Raw genomic sequence first — 27,828 nt, 5'->3', positions numbered from 1 at the left:
TATCGGAAATTTTAAGCATGATTAAGGTAAAAATGAAATTGACATGGGGATTTCTGATGTAATCATGAACCAGTTTTCTGTGTGTACGATACCATCTTGTAATGAATGATACCTTTGCTCATTGTTGTTGAGTTCAAAACACACATTCCCTTCTCTTCATAAATAGGGGACTGAAACAAAAGTGAAAAGTGAAAAATATAAATTTGCACAGATAATAAGTGGTTGCTAAATAATATTATAACATGATTCTCATTGAGGGGTCAATATTCTCAATTGCTAAAAGTATTCATATTTGTATAAATTGAAATAATTGCTGAAAGTGTTCATAAGCATCCTACACTTCAGATTCTTAAGTGTGATGTGTAGTGTAATCTAATGAGATCTTTCAGTAAAATAATACAAAACCAAGTTGTTAAGCATGCCCACAAGTCACGGAGATATCATATAACTTGTTGATTTGAAAAATTAATACGTACTGTATTCTTCATCAAAATTTAACGAATACAATGGATTTAATGCTTTATATCTGGTCTTTAATATTGGAACTTTTATTTAAATATTTGAACTTAAGTTTCAACTATGTCCTTAAAATCTTATTTGGTCTGGCTGTTTTGCTGTATTTTAACAGCGTGCAGGGGTAAGATTTCCCCAGAGAGCAGAAAGTTCTGCCCCAATCTTCACTCCTCCACAAACCCAGCCAATTGCACGATATCCTCAGTCATATGATTCATCAGATTCCAGGGTTGAGCCAGTTCAATCAACCACAAATTCTGACCTTCCACCCTTGAGGTACATTTACTGTAATTATAATTTTATTAGTTTTTGTATAGTCATTCAGTTGCAACTAATATAGTCATGCAGGTGCAACTAATTAACTAAAATTCATGTAGTCATTTGGATGCAACTAAATTTTGACAAGGTGCTTGTCACTTTTGACTTGCTAAAGGATATTTATTATTTTTACAATATGATTTATATTCTGGTCTTGAATTATAATTTTTTCCACATTATTTCTCTTTCACCTAGATTTTAATTTTGTTAAATCTTATTAATAGATTCATAAGTAGCAAAATTATTATTAGTAAATCTGACATACATACAATAATTCTGATACCTATTATATTTCAGGGGACATTTCAATCGATGCTTTCTATTCGCTTTTCATTTTTCTAAGAATTTTTCTACAACCGGAAATTGAACTTAAACTTTACTAGTCAATCTAATTTCTTCCTTTTCAACTTCCAAGATTTTCTTTTTGTGGTCCATAGCATCCAATCGTCTTTGTATGTGTTTTTAATTGTGTTAGCTGTGTTGAAAATATTGCTCGTTTATGTTTGTGTTATGTTAGATTATTTCTAAATGACAAATGTTACACTGTTTGTTTGTAAGCAGTTCAACTTCACGCTAACCATATATTCATTGCCCTATAATATAATTTATATTAGTGTTTTTTTTCTTCATAATGGTGTGTTTCTGCTGATTTTCTTTGTTCCTAGCTCTTATAAGTGGTTTCAGAACTGTGAAAAATGGGAGTTTAATGATACTTGAGGGTCATGATGATAGTTGAAAATTGCACGCTTACCTCTTCCCATGTAAACCTCTGTTATTTAAGATTGCAAACAATTAGTTAATTGTGTCCCTCAACTATGAGAAAGAAGAACCTTGCAATCTATACATAGATTTTTTTTTCACATTTTCTGTGTTTCCTGTATATCACATGAACCAATGTATTGATGCTTATCTTTTTGGTCAAGTCATCTTTACAAAGTCTCCTTCGAAGATTGATGTTTTATTGCAAAGATGATTTGCATAAATATGAGGGTTTTTCTGTGGTTATGATAATTAATTTGTAGATGGAGATGTGAATTCTTTTTCTTGCACTCTATTTTGTTCCTTTATGACCTCTAATAAATCAATGATGTAGTGCTTGAGGATGCTGTTCTGTGACATTCTGGGGGCAAATTCAGTGCACAGACAAAGGTGTTTTGTTGAAGAACCTTTCTTTGGCAGATTCATATACATATATTATGGTTTCAGTGGCAATTCTGGGTGTGGCTGCAATTGTACCTTGCAAAACTTGATTTCAATTTCATGCCTGGTAGTTTTATGGCAAGACAAGCTTGTATTGAAGGCCTTTGCAAGCAATGTTTGGTCAAGATTTTTGTCTGGCATTTTGTTGAGGAAGAGATGAACTTTGGCTTCATGCAATTAAATTAAATTATTGGAGAGCAGAGATGTTGGATTATATTTTAATGTAGGACAAGTAAAGTGGTAAATCACAAAGTAAAACTCTAGTGATTAGAGACATGCATTGCTTGGCGTTGTTTGCATCTATTTTGTGTGGAATCCATTTATGAAGAGGAAGTTGCATAGGAAGAAGTGGAGTAATATTGATGACTCTATGATATTATTTGTTTTTGCGCATAGCATGATTAGAGAGGGACTTTCTAAGATAATGGAACTTGGAAGGTCACACGTTTAAAATCTGCAAACTTTATTTTTAATTGCACAATTCTATGTTAGAGACATGCATTTCCTGGTATTGTTCGCAACATTTCTGTGTTGCATGCATTTATGAAGAGGATGCATTGGAGCAATTTTGAAATAGAGCAATATTAAAGTCTCCATAATATTATTTATACTTATGCATAGCATGCTTGTAAAGGAATTTTTTCTAAGATTATGAAACAACGGGAGATTGCTGGTTCAAAATCCACTAACTTTATTTTTAATTACATCATTTTGCATGTGCTCATGGAAAAGGGTTTTAATTTTCTTTAAATGAAGTTACGTGTATGTTCAGTAAAACTAGAAGATTTGAAATGTTACAGATTCATCTGAAGTTTTGTTTTTCTGTTTTGAGGCCTTATATTTGATTTTTTGATGTAATTTTTGGAGTAGCTGCTATGAGGTTTTATTGTTAAAAAGAGACATTCCTGGTTGAAGCCAACATTTATATCTCCATGGATTTACAAGCGTGTATGATAACTGTCATTCTATTGACAAGCCTTTCAAAGATCCTCATGTTGCATGTGGGGGTTATGATCTAAGGGCAGTCAAAGATACCTGTACTTTTGAGCTGAAATCTGATCACATGCCGCTTTTTGTACAATTTAGAGTCCACAGCTATAATGCTCAGTAAACGGAAGGTGGTCTCTTGCATAAGAAAAATAATTCTGAAGGTTTAATCATCACAAGTCCATAAAATCAAGAGTTATCTGTGGCTACTTTAGACTATCATCTTGAATAACAAAAGATGACTCTCCACATAAGGAAGTATGGGAAAATAAAGACTACATCTGTAGAAAGCTGCTTGTTCAACGAATGTATAAAGCTTTAGAAGCATGCAAAAGATCGTGGGCTTAGAAAGGAGTCAACAACATTTCCCATCTAACCAAAGGTATGATGAAGAGTGCAAGACAGCAAAAAGAACTAATCAGACAAAAACAGAAAAATATTATATGAGAAGCTGATAAAACCTAAAAAGGAAAGCTATGTCATTTGAAGGATAAAAAAGCTATTTTCCTTTAGTAAACTCAATCCCAAGTGATTTTGGAGAGAACTTCAACAAAGGAGAAAGCAAACGGAAAACTGTATTATGGATAACCAATGGCTTGATTATGTGAAACTCCTATATGAGTGGGACACAAGACAAAAGTAGTCCTATAATTGACACTTCTACCTTAGTCTTTTTCGGTGGAAGATTTTGAACAAGGTATAAAGAGCCTTGCAAGTAATAAAGAAAAAGGATCGATGGGTTGCAAGCTGAAATCTTGAATTGGGGAAGGGATCTATTTGCAAGTCACATCCAATTTTTTTCAAGAATGTCAATCAAAGTGTTTTTTTGACAAAATGGACTACTAGTGTGGTTATACCACTGCACAAGAGTGGTGATCTTAGTAATGCTTCTAACTACTGCATGATTATTGTCAATCTGCTTCTTGGTAAATTATTTGGAGGTATAATAGAGCACATAATCAGTAGTTGGGCAGAAAAGGAAGAAAAGAGAGTGAAAGGGCAGGTTGGATTTAGACTGAAACATTACCATCAATCATTGCATCACTCATTGGATTTAGACTGACAGCTTAGTGAGAAGTTTTGGAACTTCAAGGAATGGAGGCTTTCTGCTGTTTGTAGATTTCAAAAAAGCATTTGACACGGTTCCTAGAGACGAAAAAGATGGAAGGAACTTAAGATTCCGAATGAGCTTAGAGTGACGGTACAGGGGCTCTATCAGAAGGTTAGAGTGAAATCAAGGAAAAATAAGGCATGTCAGAAAAAATCAACAGCTTTCTATAGAATTTCCTCATATGGCCAAGAACAAAATAAGCCAAGTGCCTTCCCTCCCTCTATCCAGAGACATGGAAACAGAGATGAAAAGCTTAGATTTTTTGTTGATAAATAATTGGCGAGAATTCTGAAACCATGACTTTTTGAAAAAATCGTTAGAAAAAGTTGCTGCGAAACAGCACCAAGATTTTGTGGAAAATTGGTCAAATTGTGGATTCAATGCTGAAGTGAAACAATTTTGTGGAAAATTCATCGAAACCCTCATTTTGTAGAAAAAAGCGATAAAACATGACTTTTGTTAAGGAATATGGATCAGTGACAGAGCAAATAATGGCCTCTTTATTTCTGGCGAGAACTTTAACCTTTATCACAGACTTCTATATTCTCCCTTTAAGAATGTTGTTTATTAATGATCTCAGTATTGACTGAGAATATAATAGTGATGAACTATATGTATAATCTGCACTAATTATTATCAGTCTTTAATAACTGATGGATTTATATACTGCTGACTGTAAGCAGACTGTTATTGAATAATATAGAGTAATATTGAATGCTTGCTGTAGATAAACTATTGCCACTGTTATTGATTGATATCTCTCAACAAGCATTGATAATATATATATATATATATATATATATATATATATATATATATATGTGCATAGAGAGCTATCCCCACGTAGGGTCATGAGCCTATGTGGTTATAACTAAACTATTAACGCTGCCGATAACACAAATAGCACCGATTCATATTACCACTTACGGTGCATGATTTAGTATACCATTTGGTGATTATTGAATATGACTTATTGATATGAGATTCATAACACTCGATCATAGGGTAAGATAAGTGCAGAATATACTATTATCTGACAGACTTCATTCTGCCCATAGGCATATAAATTATTATTAATTTGTCTATTAAATATTGTATTTAATTATGATTGTGTGTGTATATATATAAAATTCCTATTCAATCATATGTACATATATCAAAACTAATTATAATATATTATTCACTTCAATCTGAATGAAGCTATATTCTTAACACTCCCTCTTAGCAAAAGAGGATTGAATCTCATAACAATGTTTAAACACCAACATCCTAGATGTATTCTTTTGAAACGCGCATCTAGATCGTAATGCTTATCAATAGAACATTAGAGAGATATGAGTTATCTGATTATCAACTCTCCGGGACAACATCTAATGAAGTCTATTAGATAACAATTGTTATCTTAGAAACAACATCATTGTTTCCATTCTAAGTATTACGACTTCTGGCAATCTTCGGGACATCAACTTAATATAGTCTATCGTAATACATTTGTCATGATCTCTAGCATAGTCCAGGACAACAACTTAATGTAGTCTATCATGACAATTGACCAAGATGTCAAGTATTATCCAACATAAGTATCATCATGATTTCCGGCTCATTTCGGGACACCAACTTAATGAAGTTGATCATGATGTTTGTTATCATAATTTCCAACACATTCGGAGACTACAACTTAATGAAGTCATATGATAACAGGTCAATCTGTTGTTAAGGTCATCACCTTATCATAGAGACCTTAGACCCAAAAATGAAAGATCGTCACCTTTCATAAAACAATACACGTGCACAAGAGTAATCACAACAATATATATATTTACATCTTAGCCATACTAAGTTTACCTCGGAAATATTCCACTTTTTAATTTTGCAAGAGGTTTGGTAAATATATCGACAGTTTGCTCTTTAGTGCTGATATATGCCAACTTGATAACATTTCTACCCACCCACGATATCCTTTTAAGTTTTATGTAGTGATAGGGAATTTCTATATACTTGGACCTGTTATGGAAGATTGGATTTATGGAGAGTTTAATGCAGCTTTGATTATTACAATGGATAATTGTGGGATTTAGGGGTTTCCCAAATAGTCTGACCAATAACTTTCGTAACCACACTACTTCTCGAGCTCCCATAGGTGCCGCTATGTATTCTACTTTTGTAGAACTCTGAGCAATTGTAGACTGCTTTCTGCTAAACCAAGATACCATCGCAGATCCAAGACTAAAACAACATCTTGTAGTGCTCTTTTGATCAGTAGAACTCCCAGCCTAGTCAAAATTAGAAAATCCAAGAAGCTGCAGCTCAACATGGTCATATTTTAGACCAAGTCCAATAGCACCTCGTAAGTACCTCAAAATGTGCTTGGCTGCCATGAGATGAATCTTCTTAGGTTCACACATAAATTGACTTAGTGCATTTGTAGTGTAACATATATCTAGATGAGTATTCACTAAGTGCATTAGAGATCCAATGATCTGTCTATAGTATGTAGGATCAACAACTTCAAATTCAGACACCTCACTCTTGAGCATAAGAAGATTTGTCTCCATTGGTGTGGACAATGGTTTATCTTTACAATCCATCATGCCAAATTTGTTTAATATATCAATAGTATACTTGCCTTGATTCAAGAAGATATAGTTTTCCTTCTAACATACTTCTAATCCCAAAAAGTAGTGAAGTAGACTTAAATCTTTCATTTCAAATTCAGATGTAAGATTTTGTTTACACTTCACAATGAGGGTTATTAGAAAATCATCAACATAAAGATCAAGTATTATCATATCACCCTTTGATTCTTTGAAGTATATATTCGGGTCAACTTCATTTCTTGAGTTCCCCAATTTGATAAGATAATTGTCAATTTTCTTATACCATGGCTTGGGGGCCTGTTTAAGACCATAAAGAGCTTTCTTTAGTTTACATACATGTGTGTTCTTGTCATGAATAACAAACGCTTCTAGTTTTTCTAGGTATACTTCTTCAATGACACCATTTAGAAATGTTGTCTTTACATCCATCTGATGTATTTTCCACCCTTTGGAAGCAACAATTTGCAATGATGGTTTTGACAAGATGTATATTGAGCAACAGAAGCAAATGTTTCCTCAAAATCAATTCCATCCTTTTGGTAGAATCATCTAGTCACAAATCTAGCATTATGTTTTCCAATGCTGCCATCAAGTGCTTGTTTAATTTTAAATAGCCACTTTGAGGAGAGAACAGTTTTGTCTTTGGGTCTTGGTATGATGTCTTAAACATCATTTTCTAGTATAGATTGATATTCTTCAATCATGGCATCTTCCCAGGCTTGAGGTTTTAAGGCTTCTTCAACACCTGAGGGTTATGATTGAGTGGGGCTCATTTATATGAGTGACATAACATGAGTGATTTCTTGTTTTCTTATTTTGTCTAAAGATTTCATTAGGTGCCACATTATTTTCTTGAATCATTTTTCTTGCCCATAATGGTCGTTTTCTTGCCCCTCTCAATCATAGTCTCCCTCTCAATCCCAAAACTTTCATCTAATTCTAGTATGGGTTCATCATTTGATTCTTCTATATTTTTGGAGTGTTTATATCATAGTTCCCAAAATCACAACAATTCATGCGATTTGCGCGATTCGGCGATTCGATTCAAGGCTCAAGTGAAACGATTTTTTGTGAATCGAATCAGTGATAAAGGGTTTATGAAATAAGTTACTGAATTTCAAGGGTTTTTTAAATTTGTCGATTCGATCTCGATTCATGGCCGATTCACGATTCGATTCAGCCTTGCCGATATCGATCCGATTCCGATTCCGATTCTTATTACTTTGGTTTATATGGAACATCTTCTTCAAACTTAACATCTCTACTAATTTTATTTGTTCTTGACCTTGGTATGTATACTTTGTAAGCTTTGGAAGACTCCCTATAGCCAACAAATATACCTTTCTTCCTTGAGGGTTCTAGTTTAGTCTTTTTCTCTTTAGGTATATGAATGTATACAAGGCACCCAAAGTTTCTTAGGTGACTTAGATCAGGTTTGATTCTTGAAAAGACTTCTTTAGGTGTTATATTTTTTAGAAATGAATGAGGACATTTGTTTTGAATGTATACTGCGGTAATCGAAGCTTTAGCCTAGAATGTTAAGTGAAGATTATGGTCATGCATCATAGCCTTAGCTGCTTCAATAATAGGTCCTTTTCTTTCTTTCGGCTACTCCATTCTGTTGAGGATTATATGTTACTATATACTCCCTCTTAATCCCAACAAATATGCAAAATTCTTGAAATTTTTAGAAATATATTCTCCCCCATTGTCAGATCTTAGGGTTTTAATTTTCTTGTTTGATTTTCGACTAAGGCTTTGAACTCTTTGAATTTAGATAGAACTTCATTTGACTCTTTTAGTTTCAGGAAGTAGATCAAGGCTTTTTTGGAATAATCATCAACAAAAATGATATAGTACAAGTAACCTCCTAGGAAGGAACTGACATAGGTCCACATAAGTCCGTATGAATGAGTTCAAGTACAATCTTAGATTTGTGTTCACTATGACGAAAAGATGTGTTGGAGTTCTTTCCTAATGCACAACCTTTACATGTTCCTTCATGTTCATATTTTAGGGTAGGTATACCTTTCACAATTTTCTCTATGGAAGGTAGAGCGTGGAAGTGTAAGTGACCTAGTCTTCTATGCCAAATCTCATTGTTCCTTATGACTTAATGATTTAAGGCTAAATTTTGAATGTCACATAGTTTATATAGACTTCCATCTTTGAATCCAATGAGATTGCATTTTTATTGTTTGAATTTTTAGGCCAAGATAGAACCTTATCTTCTTGGAAGGTAATGCGATACCCTTAATCTGCTAAGCCTGAGATAGAGACTAGGTTTCTCTTGATACCTGGTACATATAGGACATTTTTAAATGTAATTCCAAATTTCGGTTGGACTAAGTAGGTCCCAATTCCTTTCATTGGGTTAGTGGAGTTATCCCCAATTGTGACTTCTTCAGTGGAGTGTCCTTCGAAGGTTTCATATTGATCTCTAAATCGTGTTATGTCTCTAGATGCTCTGCTGTCAATAATCCATGCATTCTTATTGGAGTTTACCATACTTGTAAGGCAAGGAAGAATAGTGAGTTTTTAGGTTCCTTGACTTCAGATACGTTGACTAGGGCTTTCTTTCTTTTTGGACAGTTTCTGTGTGTATGTCCAAATTTGTAACATTTGAAACATTGAACTTTTGAGAAATCTCTTTTCTTATAGTTTTGATTTTTCTTCCCTCTTTTCTTTAAATGTCTCTTCCTTTTATTGTTTGAGTTCACTTGTAAGGCTTGAACTTCCTCTTCTTTATTTGGTATGATTCCTCTCGTAATTAATCGTGACTCCTCCTAAGTACAATCATTCTTGAGTTGATCAAATTTAGCTAGAGTAGGATGAGCACTAACCCCTTGAATGAAGGATTCCCGTGTAGTAGGTAGCCCTTTAAGAGCTATCAAAGATAATTCTTCATAGTTGACAATATGTTCGAGAGTAGAAAGCTGATCTCTTAATTCTGATATCCTCAAGTAGGATGTGACAGTCTCTCCTTTGTTCATCTTGATGTGCAGGAGTTGAGTTTTTAGAGTAAGCAATCTACTGGTGTTATTGATTTCATATGAGTGTTGAATTGTCATAAACATTTCATATGCGGTTGAAGATTTTGTTATATATGGGAGAATGTGATCTTTCGCAGAATCAATTATAATCTTCATGGCCTTGTTGTTGTGCCTTTTCCATACAGTTTTGTCAGGTTCATTTTCAGGCACGGACTTGTTCTCTTCCACATATTGCTCTAATTCGAGTTCTCTAAGAATGATTATGATTCGTATTCTCTAGGATACAAAGTTTGATGCTCCATCAAGTCTGTCTTCTAATTTGACTCCCTTCACCATGATTGCTCTTTTGAGTAGATTAAATAGTATAGGAACTTTTGAAAGTGTTTTCACAAACTGTTTTTAATCTCTATCTACCAATGAGGCTCTGATACCATGTTAAGGAATATGGATCAGTGACAGCAAATAATGACCTCTTTATTTCTGGTGAGAACTTCAACCTTTATAATAGACTTGTAAATTCTCCCTTTAAGAATGTTGTTTATTAATGATCTCAGTATTGACTGAGAATATAATAGTGATGAACTATATATATAATCTGCACTAATTATTATCAGTCCTTAATAACTGTTGAACTTATATACTGTTGACTGTAAGCAGACTGTTATTGAATAATATAGAGTAATATAGAATGCTTGCTGTAGATATACAATTGCCACTGTTATTGATTGATATCTCTCAGCAAGCATCGATTTTTATTGATGCTTGCTGAGAGATATCAATCAATAACAGTGGCAATTGTATATCTACAGCAAGCATTCTATATTACTCTATATTATTCAATAACAGTCTGCTTACAGTCAGCAGTGTATATATATATATATATATGTATTACCACTTACGGTGCATGATTTAGTATATCATTTGGTGATTATTTAATATGACTTATCGATATGAGATTCATAATACCCGATCGTAGGGTAAGATAAGTGCAGAATATAGTATTATCTGACAGACTTCATTCTGCCCGTAGGCATATATATTATTAATAATTTGTCCAATAAATATTGTATGTAATTATGATTGTACATACATATATATTCAATCATATGTACATACATAAAAAGTAATTATAATATATTATTCACTTCAATCCGAATGAAACTATATTCTTAACAACTTTGTCAATTAAATGTCAAATAACAGCATAATAAAACCATGACTTTTGGGAAAGAATTATTTAAAAACCTTCCATGATTTGTGGGAAAACATCATGCAAAACCTTCCTTGATTTCTGGGAAAAATCAAGTAAATCCCTCCACTGGTCAGGAAAATTATTGTTGTGTGATAGTGCAGCATACAAAAACCCTTCCCACAAACAAAACAACCTTTCTGTCATACCAGAAACAAGACTCGTGATTGTTTGATGAAAACTTCACAAATGTTTTTTTGCACATAATACTGAAAAACCCTCATAAGCAGAAAAACAGTTCCCACACCCTGAGCAGAGAGTAGCAGTGATTTTTTGAAGCAAAAAATACTGACAAAAAATGCAGCACTTCAAGGAACCCTTGGCTTTAAAAAATTTGGTGTTTTGTTGGAGTGTAAAGTCAAAGAAAAAACCTCTGCTACAAAAAACTCAAATTTTTAATTAGAAAACTTATAAAAAAGCCCACAAAATGCTTAGGAAAAAGCATGAAATTTCTAGAAATTTCTTTGAAAATTCTTGGTAACTAACCATGAATTTTATTAGAAAAATTTGTCAAATACCAATGTCTGCTTTGATACTATGAAATGATAATCAATTGATATTTAATGTAAAATAAAGGAGAGGAATAATCCTTATTAAGCAATTTCAAGTTCTTTCTGAAACGGAAAGTAACTGAAAATTGGCTTAGAGACTTGAAAGAAAGTTACATGATCTTTATTCTCAATATTACAATATTACTTTAATAATTATCAGTGGGGGGCAATGGGGCATGACATGTTTGTTGTTCGTATATAAGGTTTTTAAGTTTGTTGTGTATGAATGGAGAAACAGTGGCCATGGATATTTACTAGGAAATAATATATTTTTGTTTTTGTATGTCAGCATTACAGAGATTAGAAATGCTCGTGGCCTTATGGATGTTCTAATGGAGATGCTAAATGCTTTGGATCCAAAATCAAAAGAGGTAAATTTCCAACACCTTTTAATTGCATAAATCTTTTTTGGGCACGCTTAGTATTATGATGTCTACTTAAATGCATTGGCTATTTTTGTTAGGTGGGTCATGTTAATACCCACTGGTATAAATTTGACATGTTAACCATTTAACATTTTAGATTGAAAGGATGAGAATAAAGTCATGGGATTGAACCCAGTGTGGTGGGCTGCCAGTTAAGATTGTGGTCTTAATGAATAGGCTTAGAGCCTTTATTGTAAGATAAGTAATGACATCGAGAGCTTAGGATAAGTTAAATAATGCAAGTTGTTCTTTTGGAACAAGCATTCTTATTGTAACAAAGCCCCTTTGTTCCAGAAGCTCAGAGGACTGTCACGATACCTAATATTTGCATTCATAGGACAGCTTTAGATCATATTTGCCTATTTTGACATAATAGACTATTTCATCCAAAAGCTTTAAGGAGAATAGCTATATATAATATTCTTTGTATTCACAAACAATAACTAGAAATAAGCCTGTAGTCTATGCAAGTTTAATCTTTCCAAGAGCTCTGGTGAAGATACATGTACTCTGATCCTCCACAAAGTTTTTGGTTGATTTAATTGCATATTTCACAACCAAGGTTTTGATGTACCAATCTGTTGCAAGATGCATGTCCTGCCCCTGTGTGTCCAGGATGCACATCCTGGACTGTATTTCAATTTTAGATATTTTCTTGAATAGTTGGCATTTGGCATTGATTAATGATGAAGTGTCGTACTACCAAATGATTTAGTTTTACCAATCTGTATATATCTGTTATTTTTTTGTATATATCCAAAACCCTCCAAATTGTTTTCCATGCATTCATGTATTGGGTTCTCGTGTAAGAACCCTTAAAGGCTCTAACTGCTGAACTAACAATGTTTCTTTTTTATTTTTAGTGTTTTCCATTTTTGTGTGTTTTTGAGACAGCTTGACATAAAAAGCAATACTTATGCTGAAATAAAACTTTCGAAATTTGTAGACTAATAACAAGGGAACAAAAAATAAGATATCAATTATTCTTCTTCATATTTTCATAAAGAAAATATATTGTTACAATCAAATGGCATACCCACATAGTGGAAGAAGCCCTTATAACAAGTGCTGGCCGAAAAAAACATGTCAAGAATATAAAACCCTTCGCCAACTAGCAGCAAAAACTTCAAGAGATGATGTCAAACCCTTCTGTAGCCCTAGGCGTTCCTTCTTATAATGTTATTGATTTTTTTGTGCCTCTTTCACCAAAACCGAAATGTATATGGAAGAGTAGATAGGGAAGATGAGTAACCAGCCAAAAAAGCAATGATTTCAAATCACTTTTAATAACCAATAGCTTCACAATCTGATGCCCTCATCCTGCCATAAAATATGCCTTCAACCTATCAATAAATTCTGAAATTTATTTCTCCAATCAGGACAATGCTGAGCTCTGTATGAAGCGACCCCAATAAGCAATATGGGGTGAATATTTCACACCCTCTGCTGCTGCTACAAAGAACCAGCAATGCTCTCCAATGCCAATAAGCTCAGAACTCTGCTGAAACCCTTGGTCTCTCACAAACTCCCATGCTTCAGAGAAGAAAATACCAATTCAACAATCAACATCATAATAATGAGAATGAGCACTGAAGTCCCTTTTATAATTTATTATATTCTTGTGAGAGCTCAAACACTTTTCTGGCCAATGTGGGATAAAAGATATATTCCCAGTTTTATTTTTTTCACTTAAAACTATTGGTGCAAAAATAATTCTTTTAAAATTAATTGTTCGCTTAGCCCCATCAATGATAACTTGACCCTTACTATAATTTAATAATATAAACTCAAAACTATTAATATTTATTTTAGCCAAGTAAATATTAATATCTCCGTTATTACTCATTATCTCTGCATGCCATTTGAACTGGGAGCTGACATGATCAAGCAGCATACAACCATACCCCATTTCTAAAAAGAGCAAAGGTCCTTTTCTTAGCCTCTCGAAACTTAGTATAAATAGAAAAACGAACTATAAAAAGCAATTACTGCATATGGCGTCTTGGAGACCTTGAACGAAAGCCAAACTTTGAAAACCTTGATCACAAAAGAAGATCATCCCCCACATGCCTCCTAACCAACCTCATTAGCCTACAAGGGTCAGTGATAGGCTAATCTAATCTGCTGATTGATGTCAACTAGAAGGGGACATCACATGTCGTACCTACATCCAAACCAGTAAACTTGGTAACGATACATAGTGACAGTGTCAATATGTTTTGTCTTTGCTTGATGTACTGAATGCTTTGATATGCTTATGGCATACTTAGTATCAACAGAAAGGGTTGTTGGTCTGCCTGGCTCAGATAGTTTTAAGAACTATTGAAGGCAAACAATTTTGGCAATAAATATCTCTTAGGTACGATTTTTTTTGGTTTGTGTGGAAGAAACTGTTGCTTTCAGCTAAAAGAAACAACTCATGCATGATGCATTTGTTACAAGATTCAAGAATTGGCAGATTAACAGATTTCCGGATGATTGATTGATTAACAGAGGAACAAATGTGTTCCTTATAAAGAATTACAAGGACGTTGTTTCTTTTTAGAAACAACGTAGAGTGAAGACGAAATTAGAAACAAAACTGAAGACAGGATGGGAAACATGCCTATTTGGATTGAAGACAAAAGAGACAGAATAGAAAACATTCTTATCTAGTCTGAAAAACAGACTACAGACAAGTAGTTGACCATTATAGAAGGTATTTAACTAAGGAGATAATATCTTAATAAAGATATTATCTTAATATCCTCCCTTAATGGTCAACGTAGAGATGTCAGAACATTCCGTGATAACTGAGACCCTCCCTGGATCTACAGAATGCTGAAACCAAGAAGCTTTGCTAGAAGAGTGCTATGACTCAAAACAGATTGCAATTACAAAACTTCGTTTTTGTGGAAAAAACGGTAAAACCCAGAATCTCATGCAACCTTGAGTATTACAGACAACATGAAATGATTTTTAAGGAGAAAATCAACAGACCCAGAAAAAAAGAGAAGCAGATTCAGAAAGCGAAAAATGCAGCTTCGCTTTGATTAGGAAGCTCAACAACTTGTCTTGTTGTTTCATGCAGCTCCTTTAGATATATCCTGATTTCTGTAGCTGACTTGCCGAAAGGAATTTGCAGTAGTTGATCATCGGTAACAGAGAGCTTGAGAAGCATAACAACCTCTCGATTGCGATCATCAAACTTGTCCTATTCTGCTTGGTCGGAGGTTGGATGAGTCTTTGTGCCTAGAATAAGCTCATCCAGGCGACAGTACTCAAAGACAGTTAGCATGCGTTGCTTCCAAGTGTTATAATTGCGGCCATTGAATTGTTGACTGCCCTCCAACATCAGATTAGTCAAAGATGCCATTTCAAAGAATTCAGGTACAAACTACAAGACTGAAATTCAACAAGCATGGATTTCAAGGAAAAAATATGGAAGACCTAGAAGAATCAGAGAGTGACCTAGAAGAGAGCTCGGAAAACCCAGAAGGAATATGCTGTCGGTTTTTGAATCCGCTGGCTCGAAAATCAAGGCACACAAAATGAGGCACCTAGAAAAATGGACGACAACCAATTGAGCTCTCGAAAAACCCATCAAGAATTTGAAAACAAAAAAAATTACAACCCAAAAATTAGGATTTTGAGCAAAAAATCCAGTCAGCGTCCATGGAGGTCAAAATGGCAAAAAATGGTGTTTTCAGTCCAAAAAACTGGCCTTTTTTATCAGAATACAGGTGTTAGGGTTTTGATGGCGGGGAGAATGAAGATTCGTGGTAAACCGAACTCCATTCAGGCATCAAATGGCACCAAAACGTGAGTCAAAATGCAGGTTAAAAAATGCAGGCGTGGATCTCAAAATTGGCGCCAAAAAACGCAGACCTATCTCCAAATCGGATCTGCAGAAAAACCTCAAATACGCCAAATACCACCACTGATTTGTTGGTCACGATTTTCAGAGAAAAACCAGATGCCAAAACCCCCCGCTTTTTCAAAAAACGGATGCAACCCGCTTTTTAAAAAAACGGATGCCAAACAGAAACCCTAGCTGTGATTGGGTGTGCGAACAGAAACCATAGCCGGGTTGTTTGTGAAAGACCAAAAGTAATTTCACAAAATGAAAAAACCTTAACAACTAATTTCAATAGAAATTATAAAAATTTTTTTTGAATTTTTTTGAAGTATTTGCTTTGATAACATGTTACAATATTCAAGAATTGGCAGATTAACGGATTTCCGGATGATTGATTAATTAATAGAGGAACAAATGTGTTCCTTATAAAGAATTACACGGACATTGTTTCTAAAAGAAACAATGTAGAGTGAAGACGAAATTAGAAACAAAACTGAAGATAGGATAGGAAACATTCCTATCTGGACTGAAGACAAAAGAGACATGATAGGAAACATTCCTATCTAGATTGAAAGACAGACTACAGACAAGTAGTTGACAATTATAGAAAGTATTTGACTAAGGAAATAATATCTTAATAAAGATATTAAAGATATTATCTTAATAGCATTTGGTTGAAAATCTGTTATCAACACCTCATTAATCAGTGTGTGAAAACAGGTCAAGAGAAATTATAGTCTCCAATATTCAAGATCATCATCTGTCACACCTTGCAAGTAATTAAGTATGCACTTAGGTACAATATAATGAATTTCTTCTGGTCCGTGCATATACTGTGAAAGTGTGCTTGTTGCAAAAGTTTTTTTGTCTGGTCATCAATAAGTAGGTACTAAAGTATGCTTGCAGTAAAAGCTTTATTTCGCCCATTCATCAATAAGTAGATCAGGAAATGTTCCTTAGCTTTATAGGCAAAGCAAACTCATCTCAAATTTTCGGTAAGTCAACAACATTGCACTTAGGTATAATGAAATGAATTTCTTCTGCTTTGTGCACATACTTTGAAAGTGTGCTTATGCTTGCAGTAAAAGTTTTATTTCACCCATTCATCAATAAGTAGATCAGGAAATGTTCCTTAGCTTTATAGGCAAAGCAAACTCATCTCAAATTTGTGGTAAGTCAACAACATTGCACTTAGGTATAATGTAATGAATTTCTTCTGCTTTGTGCACATACTTTGAAAGTGTGCTTGCTGCAAAAGATTTGTTTTCCCTGGTCATCAATAACTAGGTATGAAAGTATGCTTGCAGTAAAAGTTTTTATTTTGCTTGGGCATCAATACGCAGGTTTCTTCCAACAAGCTCTCTATAGTTACTAATTTGGTCTCGTCAGAGAAGTCATTATCATCATACCAAGAAAATTATTAGGAAATGTTCCTTAGGTGTATAGACAAAGTTTTAAACTCATCCCAACTTTTCAGCAAGTTAATGACATCCGTAGTTTGAAAATTAAAAAAAATTGTTGCTTTTGTTTTCACTCTATTCCCAGAAAGTAATGAAATAGGTCCAAGGCTGTCATAAATTATTTTCAAGTTCCTTTTTAACTCTTTTTGTTATTTCTTGTGAGAATGAGAGGATCTGTGACGCAGGTCACAGGTGGAGAATCTCCAAAGGAGATGTCCAAACCTTGCAGCAAAGAGTTACACAGAGAAAACACATCATGATACAACAAAATAACAATATTTTATTAACAGAAGAATCTCCAAAGGAGATGCCCAAAGCATGCAGCAAAGAGTTACACAGCGAAAACACATCACGACACAACACAATAACACTTTCTAAGTTTTTTAACAGATCCAACCACAGCAAAAACTATAATATGCTTCTCCTAGACTTGGAGAGATCTACAAGACATTCAACAACTCACTGGAGGAGATTAACCAAGTCATTCATACTCGGGATTCTAATTTTTTATTTTATGATAAGTGTATTAGGTCCATTGTGATGCAATAGTGAAACACTATGGACATCTTGTTGCATATGCCAAGCTATGCTCTGATTCCCATATAGTGTGCAAGAAGCCTTGGTAGAGTGCCTCATCCAATGATGAAGAGGTGAAACAATGGCTCGTGAAGGTCATTTGAAAAATCTATATTGATGATGAGTTTACTTAAATTTGAACACAATGGCTAGCCTTTGTTAATATTCACATTGCAAAATTTAACAAACTAGAGACAAGGACATTAGAGTTGCATTAGCTTAAACCAGCCAAATTGGATGGTGGACACTGCATGCCAAGGATGCAATAGACTGAGGATGCTTGCTACTTGCCTCCTTCCATAAGTTGCTCGTTCCCATGTTGTAGAGATCAATTGGTCTAGATACATCATCATCTTTCTAGTCAAGAGCATAGTGCTTTGTGACAGTAGAGTCAATAGACACTCGAGTGTTGTCAAAGTCTTGCTGAGGTTGGAATGTTGATGCCAAAGCTGCAACATACCTTTATGATAAGGTGACAAAGGAGGATTGAATGGTCAACATACCTTTATGAAAGGTGACAAAGTTACCTTTGACAAGGTGACTTTTCATAGTGGGAGTGATATTAGACTTTGATTTTGATGCAGTTTTAGTTGTGAAAGGAAACAAAGGTGTAGAATACACTTCCTATAGTAATTTATAAGAGTGGGTGGGTGCAAAAATTAAATTCATCATATTGTTGTAAGGAAATAAATATAGACACAAAAAACCATAACATGATGATTAATGTTGGAGGAGAACCTCAAGTCTAAACCAATGTAATCTGTCATTTTGTAATCAGTGTTTACACTTACAATTATAATACATTTCTAAGCTTTTACATGAGTATCGCCAAGAAGAGATATAGAGCAATTTTGATTGCATAACAATACTTACAATGAAACCTCCTCCCCAAGCACTCAACAATAGGAGAAGCAATTCATGAAAGATATCAAACGGTAATTAGGAAACCATTGCTATAAATCTAACACTGAAATCCCAAGGTGAGTCCACTAGGTAAACATCACATTTATCTTCAACTTTCGATTAGCTTGTCCTAATCGATTCATCAACTTTTGTGCTAGGTTTGGTTCCATGATCCTTATTCAAAGAGGCCTCATAACATGTCATAACATGTGTCACAAGTTGGTCAACAAGTTAACTGCATGTTACAATTTTGTTATTTAACATGGATGTTTTTACATTTTGAATGTGAAAGGCCCATCTCATAGAGGCCATAACTTTTCATTTGAGAAGCTAATTGAGACCCTTTAATTTTCAAAACTGTAGATGTACATTACCAGTCCATTTTGCCATTTTTTGAGCCAAACGTAACTTCTATGCTCATAAATTGGCTTTCTTTTTTCTAGAGCCCAAATCATTTATTGTTTATTTTTTATGTTTGTATATTATTTATAATATTATTTATATTAGTATGCAAGCTTGAGATGCCATTCTTGGTATTCTCCTACATGGCAAACATTTTGCAAGAGGAAAGGGGGTACTGACAGTATTAACTAATTGCTTAGTATTGAGAAGCCTAGGCCACTTATTTCTGTTCAATGGATTTGTTAACGCATTCACAACAATATGTGTAGTGTCAATTTTCTCCAAAATAACCATTCCATCCTGTGCCATATTATGAACAAAATGGTAGTGGGCATCGATGTGTTTAGTCCTTGAATGAAAGGGTGTGTTCTTTGTTAGACATATAACACTTTGATTATCACATGGAACTGTAACAGCTCCCTAATTTAATCCCACATGTTCTTTGTTAGACCAATAGCACTTCGATTATCACATAGAACTGTAAAGCTCCCTAATTTAACCCCACGTTTTAACATATTCTCTTATGTTAGATTACCTCTTTATAGACATGAGTAATTGTTGTTTATTCAATTTATATAGTAAAAAAAGCAACCAAACACAGCTCGATCTGAATCCACAAATCCAAGAATATGTATTGAAGTATTTGTCCCCTAGAGAATCACCATGACATGCATCAAGTTCCTAGAAACACTGGCATAAGGTACTAAAGCCATGTCTTCAGATCTCATGAGGTGAAGTTGGACATTGCTTTTGAGATATTTTCACCCCCACTGAGATGGGAACAAACGATGACCTAATAATCTTCTGGCTTCTTTGTTAATCTGCATTTAACCAAAGGATAATATTATCTTTTATTTGTCAATCCCATTTTACTAGTTTCACAAGTTTATTTTCACTTTGAAATAAAAGATTTCATAATAATGTGCTTTTAAGAAGCTTTTGCCCATAATGTTTGCCAAATTATTGAAAATCAAAGTCACCACTTCATAGAGGAATTATGTATAATTTTATAATTTACCTCTCTATTGATGGTAAGGTTTAAGGAAAATTTAACCTTTGTTGTGCAGGGTCTCAAGCAGGAAGTAATTGTAGATCTTGTTGAACAGTGCCGTTCTTACAAGCAGCAAGTGGTGCAACTTGTGAATACAACATCGTATGAGATGCTTTCCATTTTCTGAATTCAGTAGATTTGTTGTAGTGCGAACTAATTTGTCAAGTGCCACAAATGACTCCTTGCCACAAATGACAGGGATTTGAGAATTGCTTCATCATCCTTTTTGGTCAAGTTACACAATTGCTTAACTTTCTGAAATGCACAATTTATTTATTTATACAGGAAGATCTGAAATCCATAATTTGCAAAAACTTTTACTCAGGGATGAAGAACTTCTTGGTCAAGGTCTAGCTTTGAATGATGATCTTGAGCGTGTTCTTGCTAAGCACGATGCAATAGCTTTTGGATTATCTGTTCCACCAGACAAGAAAAAAGCTCCTGCACCCCTAGTTGATGTTAATCATGAAGATGGACGAGGAGATGATGTGGAACAGCTTGCGCAGAGGTAGGGTAAACAGACTAAAAAAATATTCTTAACATTTATTTTGGTGGTTTGCAGTATGAATTGACATAGTTGTGGCTTTGCAGAGCCTCCTCAAAAGCTCGTGTTAGTGCCAAAGACCAGCCTGCTAGTCAGCAGTTGTTACTTCTTCCACCACCTGGCATGCAGGTCAATGCTTCAACATCGCGTGTGGATACTAGTATAGATCTTCTTAGTGGTGATGATTACAAGTCACCAACTGCGGAGGCTTCCCCACCACTTATTCCAACCACTGGGCAAAACATGCAAAGTTCACAAGCAACTGCTACAAACTCATTGGTTTCACTATCAGGTCCGGAGGGTATCTTAGCTCTACAACTTTCTTCTCCACTAGGAATGCAACAGCAGCCCAATTTATCTGCCAATGGAAGTATTCCAGTGCAGGTGCCACCCCCACTACAACAGGGACAATTTCAGTCTCAAGGGACATATGTAAATCAGGCCAATCCCGGGTTTCAGTGGATAAATCCAGCTGGGCAATCCCTCAGTCCACAACAGCAAGCTCTTGTATATGGCTCAGATCCGACCAGCATGCATGGACAATCTCAAAGAAGCCCACAAAGTCTTCCACCTGCTCCATGGGATATTCAAGATATGGAGAATGTACCACAGACAGAAAACAGATGGCAGGGACCTCTCACGTATCAAAACAATATTTCACCAGGACAACAATTCTATCAGCAACAACAAATTTTGGCATCTGGTCAGTTTAATCCAGGCTATTCTGTAGTTTCACAGGATCAACTAATAAGAGCGACACACAACCTTTCTCTTTATGACGCAAGGTACAACACTCCCTATCAAATGACTACTGATCCATATCAAAACATTTCACCGTATTCTCAACAACCTTCAGTTCCCAATAAGCCAGTTAGGGCTGAAGATAGGCTTTTCTCAGATTTGGTTGACCTGGCCAAATCCAAAAATAAAGCAACATCTAGTAATGTAGGAAGTTTGTAAAATAAATAATTTCTAGTGGGAGTTTTTCAGCTATGCATCATGTAGATTGGCTCATATGATATTTTTCTGTACAAGCATCAGTTTAGTGAGGATGCTGTACAGTTTTATTTTTTTCACTTACAATTTTGTTTCAGCATCATTGAGATGTCTTGTAATATGAAAAATTCCTTCATTTGTTTGACCTTTCTGCATATTGTGTTTTGTCTTTGAAAAATCTCATTTAGCTTGGACATGTACATCACCATGGTATGTTTCTAGTTGATCCTTTCCCCAAAATCTTCGGCAAATTTATATCATTTTCTAAGATATATCTTCAGAAAGATATACACTTGCTGATTTCTTTCTGTGAGTACTGGACTCATTGACTTGCACTTTTAATGCTGCAGGCCTTTTTGTTGGATTCTTCTGTTAGGATTTTGTAGATAGTTATGCCAATATTCTCACGTTTTCTGTAGTCAGAAGAATTCAATTTGATTTAATGAACTATCTTGTTTAGCGGAAACAAAAAAAACCACTATTTGCAGGGTGTTTCTGGTTCTGTACAGGCTGCACGGTCTTCCAAATATCATACTTCTGGTTCTGACTTGCATAATCTGAGTATTATTTAGATGAACTCTAACCATATCAAAATCATTATCCATGTAACAAATTAGTATCAACACGCCCATTTTTTGCTTATGCAGAAGCTTGTGACCTTGAGTAATTAGTGCCGATGTTCGCAAATAAGTTGGTGCTTTTCTAACAACATGTCTCAGGAGTAGAATGGATTAATGGCTGTGATGGGGGAATGGTATGAAATTGCTCAGAAGAGCAGCCAGTGGGTATTATAAAAAGTGATTTATTATTCCAATTTTCATTTCCATGTCATATCTCAGATTTGTGTAATATTCCCATGTAGCAACATTGGTGTTTGACTCTGTCGATGCATTTTACATCTGTTGTTGGAGATTTCAATATTTTCATTAATACGAAGAGTTCAGAGTTCAAGAAAAATGAAGTCCAAACAAGTGACCATGTCAAGCATGATACACATTTTGTGATAATGAGCGTCAATAAATCTAGTTTTTGACATAGATTATGTTCTTCAAATTAATAGTATTATTTCTAAGAAGTTCTTTGTTGAACCATGTCAGCAGGGGAATTTATTGAAACGCTACATTTGCTCTGTACTATTGTTTGTGCTATGTAAAAGTCTGGACACTCCAAAATATGTTGAAATATAGACGCACTTTCAGTTTTTGTAATATTGAATTGTTATTTGTGTTACGCACAACCAATCCAGCCTTGACTCATTATTTGGACAGCAACAGTTAAATTTGTTCAGACGCTGTTCATGACCTTGCAGGTTACAATAAATCATCCATTATGAAATTTCTTTTTTTCTCTTTTTTTTGAATGTTGTAAGAATGCCAAAAATCTTCTTAAAAGGCCACGTTTCATATATTGTTTCAGGAGTTTGAATAGAAAGAAGTGCTTCTATATTCTCGATGAGGTGTCCATCTGTGACTCTAATTGCTAGGTGTTCCTTCCCATAATGTAATCATTCAATCGGTCGATTGAAAGAATAAAGTTATAGAAAAGGGACAACAGCGTTCTGAGTATACAGAAGGCTCATAGAGAATAGTTGCCCGGTGTGTAACTCTTGAAAGTTGTCAAACATTTGAAGCCGAGGGCTCATCTTGTACATGAGCATAAAGCATGTGACACGAGTGCCAATCCTGAGCACGAGTGCTCCCTTTTCAGTTTTGTCCATGCACCTCATTATTTTTCGAATCCTTCCAGGCCCCTTTTCCGGCCAATCACAATGTTTCAAGCTGTCAAAATTTATTAATCCGCAGTAGCGAGAACAATTTTTCACATCTTACAATTGCTGTTTATATTAAGTTCCAATTCTATAATGTTTCAAGCTGTCAAAATGTATTAATTCGCAGTAGCAAGAACAATTTTTCACATTTTACAGTTGCTGTTTGGAGTTCCACAGAGGAGCTTTTTAGAAAAATGTCATTTAAACAAGTTGTACATGCACTATAATTGAAATTATTTTAGTCTTCAATTTTTTTTGTTGAGTTTATGTTTTGAATAATGTGCGAGTTGGACTAAATCTGTTAGGCTTGTTTTGAGCAGGTCTTTAAATAACCATCTTTTTTTTTTATCAGTAAAAATGCCGAAGACATTTGATTTATATATTTATTCAAAAGAGAAAAAAAATTACATAATTTTATCTCTGTTCAAACGAGTATTAGTAGGAAAGAATGGAGAAGAAAACCTTCAGTCTTGCCTAAGACTTTTGTCTTATCCACTATTACAAATTTAAAAAGGGCATACCCTAGTTTACATAGAATTTCTTAAATCTTAAATAAATTTTGATCAAGTAATAACTTAGTGAGAATCTGCTTTCTACTTTTCAACAATTAGCAGTGGCACATGATATATCACATTTCGTAAATAGTAAAGTTGGAAAGGATCAGAGGTCCTCAGAGCCACCTTATTAAACAAAATAAAAACTTTCCTCTTCTTGCCTATGCCATTAACTTCAAACTCATTTAAAAATGTTAGCAATGTTAGAAATCCAAAGTATGTTATCTTGTTTGACAACATTATTATGCAAAAATTGTTATCTTGCTTGGCTACATTATTATGCTTAGCATATGTAATTTTTTTACTCCAATAGTTGACATTTTTAGATAATGAGCAGTTATATATCTTAAAATCTATCAAAAAATAATTCTTATAAGCCAAAGCTCTATACTTCCATTTATTAATAGGATAATTGTTATATTTTAATATCATTTGCGGATACCTAAGATGTGAAGTAATTAATTTACCAACACAAGTTCATAATTACAAGGGGAAGAATTCTAGCTTGATAATTAAACTGAACAATAGGGGAAAACTGAAGCAGAGACAATATCTTAATTTTGAAATTAAACGAACAAGGCAAGGATAGAAGCTAAAAAAATGGCTACATCCAAAGAAAATTAACTACATCAACAAAAAAGGAGGGAGGGCTAGCCAAAAGGGAAAAATTGAAGCGAAAAAATCCAAGAAAGTGAATGTTTCGGTTTAGATTAGTCTAGTAATGATAAAGTAGTAGAATGAAGTTGAGCGGTCTGCTAGAGTCCACAAAACCTTATTGAATTAGAATAAAGCTACGATTTGCTAAAACATGTACTAAATAAAAAACGAAGAAACATCTCAACCTCTATCAGGTGCCATACATAGTAAAACTAACATAAATGCTTTAGTCTAAGTTCTAAGACTTCTATGGAATCCATTCTTGATAATTTAAGTAGAGATCAAGAAATAAAAAACCATAAAATAATCCTCAAGAACTTAATCTAAAGGAAGAACTTATATTGATAATCGTAATATATATCTTTATACAATACTGAACAGGGACACAACAGATAGGGAGCAAGAAAATTCAACCAGCAGGAACATAGGAAAAAGGACCAAACTAAGTAGAGCCCACCTACCTAAACAGGGCAATTGAGGAAGAGGTTAAACATGATATAAGGCCAAAAACCTAAAACTAGCATAAGAGAAGTAACACCAACAAAATAGAGCTAAGGACCCAAGGAAACTCCCAACTAGAAAAGAACCACAATTAGTTATCTCCACCAGATTTCCATGTCACCATGATGATGTCTGTTGTATAACACCCTGCCAAGGGATCCAAAAGAATTAACCTAAAGTTTTACTAAGTTTGTCAAACATTTTTTTTTAAAAACATGAAAGAATAAAATATCATACACATCAAACATAAAGTAGTGGAAGCAATAACATACAATCATCAATAAGCATACATAACAGGTTACATTCCTTAAGGATCTCAAGACGTTGAATCACATTTAAATTTAATTAAAAGCAAGTCTAACAATTACCACATCCACATGAAAGAATAATTAAAAATCCAAAGTCCATTTAAATAATATACATTTGTTCCAAATGTCACTTGGCAATAAAATTTGGAATGCTCAATCATCCACTGTACATGTCACAGGGTATGAAAGGCTAAAAGAATATACATTTATAAAAATAGAATTAAATTATCCTTCTCGGATCTATGATACAAAATACAATACAATAAATGAAACCATACATCATAAAAGATATAAACATCCATCATAAGATAGAATGAAAAGAATGCAAAGAAATGCAACCAAGGAAACTCCAACCATGGCATCTACAGACGAATCTCAATGGTAAGAGTAAAAAGCACTACCACCTGACCGCGTGGAACCTAAATGGCCAACTCTCACTGCGATGAGGAGATAGTCTCAAGTCCCAAACAAGATATCAAACCAAATATCAAAAATACTCTCTAAGTCTAGGAAATCCTAAAAGTAATCAAACTCAAAGGTTCCAAGATAAATCAACATCTAAACCCAGAGGCACACAAAGACACGTAGGGAATCTACTATATAAGAGGGCACGTGTCATCGCATGAATCACACTAGAGTTACTCAGACAATCTCTCAGGCCCCCGGCCCCCTAGTGATCCCTATGCGACCACTAGTATCCTCTCATACTGATAAGGCATATTACAGATGCAAGGTCACAACCAAGCGTTCTCTCTACTCCCATCCTAGTCTGTACTAGCATTCGAGGCATGGGCGAGAACATACAAAGACTCTTATTAGGTTCATTTTACTATCATTTAGTGAAGTGTTTTCACTTATTAAACAACTTACAATGGGTTACCCTGGGAACCACTTAGGGCCCCGGCCTCCATTGCAAGTCACTTCCCGACATCACATATAGATAATCTACTCTAGGCTCATAAAAGTACAAATCAATAATCATATAAAACAACCTCAATCCTATACAAGTGTCTGGAAAGCATCAAAAGATAATTCACAATAACACATCAGTTCTCTACGAGCAATTGAAAGCATCCCAAAAAGATGATCGAAGACTCAAAATGGTTAAATAAAATATGTCATAGCATGACATCACCAATAACAAAACATACAAATACCTTAGTCCTATAAAAGCTACTGGAAAGCAATCCAAATATAATTGATTGAGGACTCAAGTCAAGTAGGTCATACATTCACCTCAATGTCACACAAGAACACTGGAAAGCAATAACACTCAATAGATCAACATACATCATAGAGCATACCAGACACATTACCATGGTTGAGTATATAAAAGATCGAGATCAAACAATATAACATCACAATCACATAACCCCCAAGCCTCTGGTAACATCCTAAGACTGGTCAAAGCTAGTTCAGACTCCGAAACTCGAAATCATAAGATACACCTCACATATAGGGCATATAATGAAGCTTAATACATTACGTTTTGAAGACACAAAGGTATAATTTTACTATAGGTTTCAAGTTTACAATTTTGTATAAATCCAACTAGGAAATAAAATCTCAAGTTCAACTATTAATCATTCACGACTTACAGTTCCAATTTATAATAATTTAATTAAGTACTCTAATTAAATATTATTAAAATTAAATAATCTTTCTTTTACCTTCCAGATACATAATAATAATAATTAATTAAAAACTTTTAATTAGTTATTATTAACTTCTTTATATACTTATTTTATTGATAAGCAAATAATTATTCTCCTGATAATAATAATAAAAAATATTATTATTATTATTAACTAGCATTTAATATTTATTACTTAATAAAATATAATAATTTTAAAACATTTAATAATTTTAATATATTTAATAATTTTTTAAAAACATTTAATAATTTTGATAATATATATTAATTAAAATTCTTTTTTAAAAACATTAAAAATAATAATTAAAAAACAACACTCACCTTGGTATCAAAAGTCCTTGCACTTTAAAAATGCCAGCCTGTGGATACAATAGCCTTCTTGTTGTGGAAAACAGGCGTACCTACTGCCACAACAGAAGGCTTGCTTTGTAGCCTTTGTTGCCGACGTAGGACAGTGGGGGGTGGGGGTGTCACGGTCCCGCCTCCCCTTTCTTTGTATATATATAATTTTTAAAAATTATATGTTGTTTAAACTTTATAAAACAATAACCCCCTGCTTTGTAAATTATCTAAAATATATATTTTTTATAACAAGTTCCAGCCTTAATCTGATAGAGGAAATATAACCAACCGGTCGAATTTTCAATTGAAATTTTTGAATTAAATACAAAA

At 34.1% G+C, this 27,828-nt stretch overlaps 1 protein-coding gene across 1 annotated transcript in view; it reads left to right on the top strand.

The window, feature by feature from the left end:
* Positions 1 to 21,869, top strand: part of LOC149550866 (TOM1-like protein 4) — a 37,692-nt gene extending 15,823 nt beyond the window's left edge. Inside the window, exons 5-9 of the mRNA XM_089786449.1 lie at positions 629 to 789; positions 11,809 to 11,890; positions 20,191 to 20,276; positions 20,500 to 20,682; positions 20,766 to 21,869. Coding sequence (XP_089642575.1) covers positions 629 to 789; positions 11,809 to 11,890; positions 20,191 to 20,276; positions 20,500 to 20,682; positions 20,766 to 21,678 — 1,425 coding nt within the window. The 3' untranslated portion in view covers positions 21,679 to 21,869. The remainder of the gene's footprint in view (positions 1 to 628; positions 790 to 11,808; positions 11,891 to 20,190; positions 20,277 to 20,499; positions 20,683 to 20,765) is intronic.
* The last annotated feature ends 5,959 nt before the right edge of the window (positions 21,870 to 27,828 follow it).

The sequence above is a fragment of the Cupressus sempervirens genome, chromosome 6, assembly GCF_028749045.1.
Source record: "Cupressus sempervirens isolate cs-2001-9-10 chromosome 6, ASM2874904v1, whole genome shotgun sequence".
Lineage (NCBI taxonomy): Eukaryota > Viridiplantae > Streptophyta > Pinopsida > Cupressales > Cupressaceae > Cupressus > Cupressus sempervirens.
Note: the sequence above shows the minus strand (reverse complement) of the source record. Positions and strands in the feature narration are given on the sequence as shown.